A 10,440-nucleotide genomic window follows, 5' to 3' on the forward strand; every position below is an offset into this window, starting at 1 on the left:
ACGTAGACTAGCCAATCCTCACAGCCTACCTGCACTGTATCTGCTAGCAGTTGGCTAGAGTGCAGGTGCCAAGACCAGAGGGGGCACATTTGCTATTTAACGCAACAGTTTGTAACAAAACTAAATTGGTAGAGTTGAAAATGCGATATGGGTACATGAACACTTGAGCAAAAAAGTACATTGTGCGCATTACGTCATCATGCACTGATATTCATCCGCACCAAATCCATTTGGTGGGAAAACACATTCTTTGATTATATAATATTTGTTGCCAATTCGATGGATATGTAGCTAGTATGGCTAGCTAGCATGCTAACCACGGCTAGCCATCTTGTTAACCTTAATTGTTGACCTTTAATTTTTCCCCACACCGTATTACGATTGGCTAGACTGTTTCTAATCTCACGGGACAGATTAAACCGCGAGAATCTGTCAAGCCTTATGTAGAATTGTGATTACAAGCAGCAGTAATGTGGTTTGTCATTGATTATTTGGACGAATCAGGGCTGGGCGAAGGCGGTGCTTAAACGGGTGTGGTGATTTTTCAAGCCTGTGTGCAGATAAAGTTTCCACAACCAGTCAAAATTGTCTATATTTTAAGTCATGAACAGAAATGACCTTTTTGGCCATGATAAACAGTTGAAACTTGCAGAAGGAAGGGGTTTGGCCTTCAGTATCCTTTCACGAAAGAGGAGCCTAAGCTTCCTTCACACAACGGTTAATCAATTGTTAACTGCATTCCCCAGACAAAAACAAAATTAAACTTTCGCAAGAATTTTCCTTTTGGGTAGTGGAGATTAGGCTGGTTCTGGAGCTGGATTTGTCAATAATAATAGGGAAAACTTTGCTACAGATGGAAACCAGTATCTTTGACTTTGCCATCTATTTATTGTAATTTCCAAATGTTTTGCATCTTCCATAAGTATTAATAGATTGGATTAATATTGTGCTTTTCTACCAACTGAGGTAATCGGAAAGCACTACACATAGTAAGGGGGAAACTCACCTCATCCACCAATGCACGGCAACCATTGTGCCAGAACGCTCACCACAGTTATCAGATGGAGGTGAGGAGTGACGCCAATTAGGAATGAGGGGGATGATTAGGTGACAATGATGGAATGGTGGCAGGTTAAGAATTTAACCCTGGGGTCATGGCTAACACCCCTACTCTTACATTAAGTGCCATGGGATTTTTTAACCTGTTAGGGTATAGGGGGCAGTATTTTCACGGCTGGATAAAAAAATGATTTAATCTGGTTACTAATCCTACCCAGTAACTACAATATGCATATACTTATTATATATGGATAGAAAACACCCTAAAGTTTCTAAAACTGTTTGAATGGTGTCTGTGAGTATAACAGAACTCATTTGGCAGGCAAAACCCTGAGACAGATTCTGACAGGAAGTGGATACCTGATGTGTTGAATTGACTTTAAGCCTATACCATTGAAAAACAAAGGGGGTGAGGAATGTTTTGGCACTTCCTATTGCTTCCACAAGATGTCCCCAGCCTTTACAAAGTGTTTTGAGTCTTCTACTCTGAGATCTGACTGAAGAAGAGCCTTGGAACGGCGATGGCCCATTAGACACCTTGCGCGAGTTGATGGTGGGTACTCATTCCGAAACGTTTTAAAAGAGAACCCAATGGTCCGCCTTGAATTTTATTCATGTTCTGGTTAAAAAAGGCCCTAATGATTTATGCGATACAACGTTTGACATGTTTGAACGAACGTAAATATATTTTTTTCGTTCTTGAAGTGAAGTGAAGTCCGGCTGGCTTAGATCATGTGCTACAACACGGAGGTTTTTGGACATAAATGATGAGCTTTTTTGAACAAAACTACATTCGTTATGGACCTGGGATTCTTTGGAAGTGACATCTGATGAAGAGAATCAAAGGTAATGGATTATTTACATAGTATTTTCGATTTTAGATCTCTCCAACATGGCGGTTAGTCTGTATCGCAATGCGTATTTTTCTGGCGCAGTGCTCAGATTATTGCAAAGTGTGATTTCCCAGTAAGGTTAATTTTAAATCTGGCAAGTCCATTGCGTTCAAGAGATGTAAACCTATAATTCTTTGAATGACAATATAATATTTTACCAATGTTTTCTAATATTAATTAATTATTTTGTTGTCATGACTTGACTGTCGGTATTGGAGGGAAACGATTTCCTGAACATCAACGCCATAGTAAAACGCTGTTTTTAGATATAAATATGAACTTGATAGAACTAAAAATGCATGCATTGTCTAACATAATGTCCTAGGAGTGTCATCTGATGGAGATTGTAAAAGGTTAGTGCATAATTTTAGCTGATTTTATGGTTTTGGTGACGCCTGTCTTTGAATCGACAATGCATTACACACAGCTATTGTCAATGTACTCTCCTAACATAACCTAACTTTATGCTTTCCCCGTAAAACCTTTTTGAAATCGGACAACGTGGTTAGATTAAGAAGATGTTTATCTTTCAAAGGCTGTAAGTTAGTTGTATGTTTGAGAAATTTGAATTTTGACATTTATTTGGTTTCAAATTTGCCGCTCTTGAAATGCACCTGCTGTTGATAGGGTGCGCCACGGGTGGCACGCTAACGTCCCACATAGCACCAAGAAGTTAATGGACCACAAGAGTCATGACAACTGCTGGTAAAAATGGTGCAAATACAAGTTTGCAACCCCCATTTTAATTTGTGCCATGGCTCAGGCATGAGTTCTACATTGTATGTAATACAAATCTAACAGCACAACAAAAGTTACAAATTCCTAGAATTTATTTCTTAGATGCCTGTTTATTGTAGGATAGACGTGGTATAGCTGCACCAAAGCTGTGAGTCTCAGTGAAGCAAAACCATTTGTCTTTCATGTCAAAAATTATAATAGAAAGAGGGGCAAAAACATATTTGCTACCCCCCGTTTTAATTTGCTCCATGGCTCAGGTAACCAAGTGTAGGCTACGACAAAAAGCTGTTTGGATTAGTCGCAAAGAATTTAAGGTGTTTCTTTCTGATTAATAAACAATGCTGGTGAGTGGTAACATTCAAATAAAACCCAGCACTGAAAATAAAGACAAAAGTACTAGCACATATCAAATAGTAAAGCACGGCATTGTCACTGAAAAGACAGACAAGTGAATTTCCGATCGTGGGATTAAAAAAAAAAAAAAAGACTTTACGGGAACAAGAGACACAAACCTGGTAAATTTAGCTGCCGCAGTAACTGCAATTCCAGCTCATCACCATCTGACACACTGGAGAGTTCAGGACAGGTAAGTCTCCAGAGGGTAAATTCATCCTAACGAAAAGACATTCATGAGATTAGAACAGAAGCTCACAAAAACAGCAATACTTTGGCAAGCAACCGTTTCATTACATGTTCATCTACCCAGACTTTATACACAATGCTTAGAACCACACTATAAAAGAGGGAGGGGGGAGTGGTTGTAAAAATCAGGCCTGAAGGAAGGGACAATTGAGCCAGTTGAGGTGATCAGAGAATTTCTGATGGACATGATGCAAACGTAATCAGACTGAGGCCAGGTGAATGGTAATTTTGCTAAGGCACATTTCGAGGGGGGGGGGCAGTTATGTGGATTTAAGAGTAGTTCTGAAATTCAGAAGTGGCCAAGGAACATTGGACTGTGGCAATCTTTGCAGCAGAGGGGGACAATGGATAACATATTTCTGGAAATAAAATGAGAACTCAGTTTGAAGGATATGAGCAGGAGAGCAAAAGGAGTTTACCTCACGTGAACTGGCCTATCGATTCTCCACAAATGAACTAGGCAAGAGAGCAGCTTTCACTTCTGACGAGCACTTGTTGGTAGGCGCAACACTTCATTCTCCAAGGACTTGTAGGCATTTTCTGTAGCTGAGCAATGGAGCATTAACAGGACCACCATCTACTCCCCACTATTAGGCCCCACTTAAGTCATGGAAGATTAGTCAACCCAATAGGGGTTGAAATGTACCCCTCAATTGTCATATGCATGTCTCTTAGCACTGTTTGACAAACTATTGAAACATACCAAGTTATACTGAACTGCCATTGACTCCAACTAGAGGATTATATGACCATTTACCAACCACTGCTTTGCCCTGCGGTGGCAAGCCAGCAGAAAATGAGAACAATACTTGAGTGAAATTTTGCTTATAAAGGCAAACACCACACTTGCATCAGTGGCAACATAAGCCACCAGAGAAGCATCACTTAAATAGGCCAAAGACCAGACAAATACTGGAACCATTTCACTTCCTATGAATCTCTGTAAAATTTCAAAGTTCTTGTTCTCACTTTTGGGAAGTTTAAACCATAGAAATTAGCTCTAGAGCCCCACATAAGGGAAACAAGCCAACGCTATGAAGATAACCGAACTATTAAGATCACTGACAATAAACCAGCCAATTCCCCCATAAGCATGTTCAAGGCACAAGAAAGTATTTTCAACAAATCGTTTTAATAGGCTCCATGAAGCCAAAATAATCTTCAATGTTGATGATACAAAGAACAGAAAGTACAAAATCGTTCCCAGATGGAATATTATTGGGCAAGAAGTAGTAACATTGATGTTGATCTTTGTGTTCAGTCCATTATAACAAGCACATTTAAAATGCAGGCATTGAGCAGAGCAAAACAACAAAATACCGTGAGCAGACTGTAGCATGCTGCAATTTGCAACCTCATGAACAGTTTCACCAGTCTGAAAGGAATTCACTCTTTTTGGAAACTGAACATACAGGACCCTCAGCTATTTTAAGAATCTCAATTGTATAGATAAAGGTCATCAAAGGAATAATTTTATTTCTCGCTCAGTTTAAAACTTGGCAGGAGGTAGGTCGGACATTGTCGTTTAAAACAAAGGAAAACAAGAAGGTAAACAAGCCTCATTGATATCCACAATACCAATATCAAGGATTTAAATGGACATGTCAGTGCTGATAGGGACAGGGAGTAGAATGTAAAGAACAGTGGGCGTTTATATACAAACAGCCATGTGAAGCAACGTTTTGGTTTTTACAGCACCAACAAGTCAGACATTATGCTTTATCAATTTAACTAAATGCCATTAAGAGCAAATTGAGATGCATCCTTTAGAGATAATTAACTTTTTAAACATGGTTTGTAAATTAATGGCCAAACCTCATGGCTAAATTTAAAGACGCTCGAGCTACTTAAACACAGAATAGGACTACAAAAATCAGGTCAACATGTGGACAAATTTCTTGAGGAGCTTTTTAAATACAGCCAGCCAAGGGATGATCTTGAATCGGGGGTGGATTTTTACTCGTGTGCAGCTGAGGACAAGAATTGGGCACACAGGTAAAGACACTGAGTTTAGGAAACAAGTTTCACGAACATTAGAGCTTGATAACATCCCCAGTTACCCACTAAACCAGGGTTCTCCAAACAATATTCCTGGAGAGCTACCCACCCTGTAGGTTCACTCCAACAAGTTGTAACTAATTATTAGAGTCAGGTGTGCTAGATTAGCGTTGGAGCAAAAACTTACAGGATAGTAGCTCTCCAGGAAAAGGGTTGAGAGCCTTGCACTAAACAGTCCCAAATAGTTACAACGGGGGGGGGGGGGGGGGGGGGGGGTCATCTTCCTGTATAAACTGTGCTGGTGTAAGATCATGAAATGTATGATCCTGTAGATTGGTATGAATGAGTTCAAAGTAGGAGGGAAGGTACACCGAAGAGAACTAGATCTCATCCTAAACTATTCAGCAGCAGCCTAGTAAAAGATTCAAGTCCAGAACCTTGGAATGAGGAAGTGGTCTAACGCAGCCTAGGCCTATGAAGCAAGAAACAAATACATTAGCACATACCTTAACTGTCGTAGCTGTCTCTATAGGAACCTCCAGAGCGATCCCCGTAGCCTCCCTGGCCCCTAACATTGGAAGGGAAAAAATATAGGTAAGGTCCCTGTTCATTAGTGCTTTGAGGTCAGTTCGGTTTCAGTGCGATTATTTAAAAAATAAATCACTTTGAATTATTTAACATGAAATGGCTTTAGCATTTAAAAAAATGGATATTCCAAAGCCAAACATTCAATTGTTTGGCAGGTCCACATTGCCTAGACAATAGAAAGTTACTATGAAATAAGATAACAGGTGTATAGTACGTAGTTTGATGACTTCATTTTCCATTCCTTAAAGTAATAGTCCCGTCTCTGCTCCCCCTCATGTGTGCATCCAACCTAACATGCAGGCCTATGCACCCAGAGAGCTGTACACAATGACGTGATGATCATGTCTATGCCCCAACAATAGGTGATCCCATAAATACGCATTGGGCTTGTTTTTGGCGGGTGTGAAACCTTGCTTTTAACCTCTTACATCTAGGGGGCAGTAATTTCACGGCTGGATAAAAAAACGTACCCGATTTAATCTGATTATTAGTCCTGCCCAGAAACTGGAATATGCATATAATTATTAGCTTTGGAGAGAAAACACTCCAAAGTTTCTGAAACTGTTTGAATGGTGTCTGTGAGTATAACAGAACTCCTATGGCAGGCAAAAACCTGAGATGCTTCTGTTCAGGAAGTACCCTGTCTGAACATTTCTTGCCCTTCTTGATTCTCTCTATCGTTTACAAAGGATCTCTGCTCTTACGTGACACTTCTCACGTCAACAATGGAGTCTCACAGCCCGGGAAAAACAGGAATGATGTCATTCAAAGCCCTGGCTGAAGCACACGAGAGCAAAAGCTGAGTGGTCAGTCAATGGACTAAGCCTTAGGCGCGTGACACGCCCCGCCCCCGGCTTTCGGTTTTTTCCTCAGTTTACAGACAGGCAGATTCCCGGTCGGAATATTATCGCTTCTCTACGAGATAAATTGCATAAATATTGGTTTTAAACAGCGGTTGACATGCTTCGAAGTACGGTAATGGAATATTTCGAAATTTTTTGTCATATTTTGCGTCATGCTCGTGGCCGAGATTTAGCGTTGGGATAGTGTCTAGAACGCACGAACAAAACGTCGCTGTTTGGATATAACGATGGATTATTTGGGACCAAACCTACATTTGTTATTGAAGTGTAGAAGTCCTGGCAGTGTATTCTGATGAAGAACAAGCAAGGTAAGAACATTTTTCTTATAGGAAATGTGATTTTGGTGAAGGCTACACTGGGTGGGTGTCTAAATAGCTAGCCCTGTAACGCCGGGCTATGTACTTACATTATTGCAAAATGTGCTTCATCCGAAAAGCTATTTTAAAAATCGGACATATCGAGTGCATAGAGGAGTTCTGTATCTATAATTCTTAAAATAATTGTTATGCTTTTTGTGAACGTTTATCGTGAGTAATTTAGTAAAATCACCGGAAGTGTTCGGTGGGAATGCTAGTTCTGAACGTCACATGCTAATGTAAAAAGCTGGTTTTTGATATAAATATGAACTTGATTGAACAGACATGCATGTATTGTATAACACAATGTCCTAGGTGTGTCATCTGATGAAGATCATCAAAGGTTAGTGCTGCATTTAGATATGGTTTGGGTTTATGTGACATGATATGCTAGCTTGAAAAATGGCTGTGTGATTATTCCTGGCTGGGTACTCTGCTGACATAATCTAATGTTTTGCTTTCGCTGTAAAGCCTTTTTGAAATCGGACAGTTTGGTTAGATAAAGGAGAGTCTTGTCTTTAAATAGCTGTAACATAGTCATATGTTTGAAAAGTGTAAGTTTTCGGATTTAGAGGAGTTTGAATTTCGCGCCCCGCCCATCATTGGATATTGGAGCAGACGTTCCGCTAGCGGAACGTGTAGATGTAAGAGGTTAAACACCTCCCGCCGAGCTGGGGGGAAAAAAACCCAGTTGAGCACTCTTTGCATTTAATTACCACGCCGTACCAGGCTGAAAACTTGCTTAATGAAAACCTCAACTCCCTTCAGCCCAGCGTCCCACAGTTCTTGACATCAGGCTCAAAAACCTGAGCTAAATGGAATTTATAACATCAGTTAATTGTTCACCACTACAGTTCTTTGTAAAGGATGTAAGAGGGGAATGTCAACAAACACCAATTTAGGAAATGTGTAATCAGACGTGTCGCCTCACCTATTGTCTCTGTATCCTCCGCCACCAGAAGAGTACCCTCCGCCACCGCCGCTCCTGTATCCACCGCCACCCCCGTAACTCCGGTCTCCACCCCCATAGCTGCGGTCTCCACCCCCACCATAGCTCCTCTCACCATATCCCCTGTCACCGCCACCATATCCTCCACCACCTGGGAACAAACACCACAAGACTTCAAAAACAAACTCATGGTTAAAGCAAACTCACACTGAAATGTAACTACGGCTAAGAGGGAGGGCAAGACAAAACGCTAATGGATGATGGGGAGCACACCATCTTGCAGATTGCCTGCCCATACCTCGCGAGTAAACTCGCCCACCTCTTCCTCTCCCACCTCCATAGCCACCTCCACCACCATATCCGCCACCGCCTCTGGAACCTCTGAATCCACCGCCGCCTCCACCTCCTGAGCGACCGCCACCCTTGCCGGCTTCATCCACACGAATGGTTCTGCCATCAACAGACTGCAAGGGACAGGAGAGTTACTCAGCATGGGCCATAAACATGTGACCTTTCATAATGGGATAATGAGTTAACCGGATTAATAAATTACCTGGCTAACTTCGATATGATAAACCAGAAATAACTTTATGGTTCATTAAGCTACACCTCGATGTATTTTTAGTTATTTAGTCAGTTATGTCATTAAGTTCATTTAAACAAAAGTATTTACAATACTTGGTAAATATAAGTAGTGATACCGATATACCTTGCCGTTCATTCCCTCCAATGCGTCCTTCGCGTCCTCGGCATTATCGTACTTCACGAAGCCGAATCCACGAGACCTTCCCGTTTCTTTGTCCCTGATGACATCAACTGAGAGAGATAAACGGAAATTAAACATTTCGGATATGAATAATATTTCTGGAAGTAGCCAGCTCTCACTTAACAAATAAAATAAATGTCTTGAACGCACCTTTTGCGATGTTTCCATACTTGGCGAAAGCTTCCGCCAGAGATTCCTCTGTGGTGTCGAAGCTCAGGCCTCCGACGAAAAGTTTTCCTTCGTCGGACATGATTCTTTGTCTGCAAGGGATAAATCCGGGTCAAGTAAAAGCAGCTACTTATTTACATTGTGTACACGATACTTGTAGTTAGGAGTTGTAGACGCAAGTCACGTCGTGTGCGGGAGCTATTGTCCGACACAATGCGCACAGAATTAGCCAGATAGCTAGCGTTAGGCCAACCAAGGTGCTGTAGTTAGCTAGCTGTACATAGTCAACCGAATTCAGGCGAATAACAATTTCAATGTTATTTGGAATAACGTGTTTCGGTCTGGACAACAGATTAAGCCCAGTAAATGAGTCTGGCTAAATGCGTGTTGGGGGTGGAAGCAGGCCAAGAATATAAGCGCCATTTTGCACCACGTTGGCCTGCTTCGCCACTTGGTGCTAAGCTAACTGGCTAAAGGCGGATGCAGCAATCTTTACAATGAAGTTGATAACTAGCGTAGGTACATAAGTTTAATTATATTATTAAACACACCCGCCGTGTGTTTAATAGATGTTACTATCGCCCGTACAAATGTTCACAGTATAAGTAAACTGGCAAATTGGTGCGTGTGAAGAATAGCTACTATAGCTAATGTTAGATAACAGCTAAAGCCGCATTCCAACCATGTTTATTCACAATAAATAAAGTCTGGTAATTTACACATTAACTATTACTTAGAATACCAAAAGAATAATATAACAAAATAGTATATTGAGATAAATACGAACTTGTATAAAATGTACCTTTTTACAGCCCGAACGCGAAGAGCTGGTGCTTGAAGAGGCACGTCGTCGCAGAACAAATGGAAGGTCGTACTCTCTGTGAGGAGTGCTGGCTAAGTGTTTAAAATGGGGGGCGGGATCTTGTCTTATTTCAATATGGACACATCTTTTTGGCGGTAACCTTCTATTGAAAATGTCCTGATCAAACGAATTGATGAAATTATAACAGCTATTCAATAATATATGAGTTTGCTATTTATCAATTAAGCAGACACTAGTTTTATTTAGGCAACTTTTCAAAACATTTGTACTAAAGTGGAAAAGAGACAAATAATGATAATTGTGTCCATGTATCTATCCCACAGTCCACTTTTTCTGCAAGCATGGGACTTTTTCTGCATATAGCACATAAGCTTTTTTAGTTGTCTCCGTGTGTGATGGGGGTTTAGCCTACAGAAGACAATATACAAAATTCAGCCATTTAAATCTCTGTCTTGCCTACTCTGAGATCCTCTATATCACCTTCTTTATTCTGCCTTTTTGAGGGGGAAAATTACATTGGAAAGATGAAGAGATCGATCAGTGGCGACCCATCATTCAGGGCAGGTGGGCTTGCCTGTTTTGCATGTTATTTTGGCA

The 10,440-nt window shown here is 40.8% G+C and overlaps 1 protein-coding gene across 6 annotated transcripts; it reads right to left on the reverse strand.

The window, feature by feature from the left end:
- Nucleotides 1–4,445: 4,445 nt before the first annotated feature.
- Nucleotides 4,446–9,941, reverse strand: LOC115169371 (glycine-rich RNA-binding protein). Of its 6 annotated transcripts, none has more exons than XR_003870856.1 (7): nt 9,823–9,941; nt 9,003–9,112; nt 8,796–8,902; nt 8,385–8,550; nt 8,069–8,237; nt 5,837–5,902; nt 4,446–5,302 (listed from the first exon to the last, which is right to left on the reverse strand). XR_003870856.1 is itself a non-coding variant. In XM_029724934.1 (7 exons), the coding sequence occupies exons 2-6, from the start codon at nt 9,100–9,102 to the stop codon at nt 5,838–5,840; spliced, it is 555 nt and encodes a 184-aa protein (XP_029580794.1). In that variant the 5' UTR covers nt 9,103–9,112; nt 9,823–9,941; the 3' UTR covers nt 4,446–5,302; nt 5,837. The 6 variants fall into 6 exon arrangements, 5 of the variants coding, with proteins under 5 accessions (XP_029580794.1, XP_029580793.1, XP_029580792.1 ...); XM_029724934.1 differs by having other exon boundaries at nt 5,837–5,898; nt 8,433–8,550; XM_029724933.1 differs by having other exon boundaries at nt 5,837–5,898; nt 8,421–8,550.
- Nucleotides 9,942–10,440: the final 499 nt, after the last annotated feature.

The sequence above is a fragment of the Salmo trutta genome, chromosome 31 (assembly GCF_901001165.1).
Source record: "Salmo trutta chromosome 31, fSalTru1.1, whole genome shotgun sequence".
Lineage (NCBI taxonomy): Eukaryota > Metazoa > Chordata > Actinopteri > Salmoniformes > Salmonidae > Salmo > Salmo trutta.

What these genes read in the sequence shown, in the direction of transcription:
- LOC115169371 (XM_029724930.1), bottom strand. Translation starts at nt 9,102, where the DNA reads ATGTCCGACGAAGGAAAACTTTTCGTCGGAGGCCTGAGCTTCGACACC. An exon ending in TGGAGGGAATGAACGGCAAG is followed by an intron (nt 8,551 to 8,795) that starts GTATATCGGTAT and finishes TGTCCCTTGCAG; the next exon opens with TCTGTTGATGGCAGAACCAT. An exon ending in GGAGGATACAGAGACAATAG is followed by an intron (nt 5,899 to 8,068) that starts GTGAGGCGACAC and finishes TTCCAATGTTAG; the next exon opens with GGGCCAGGGAGGCTACGGGG.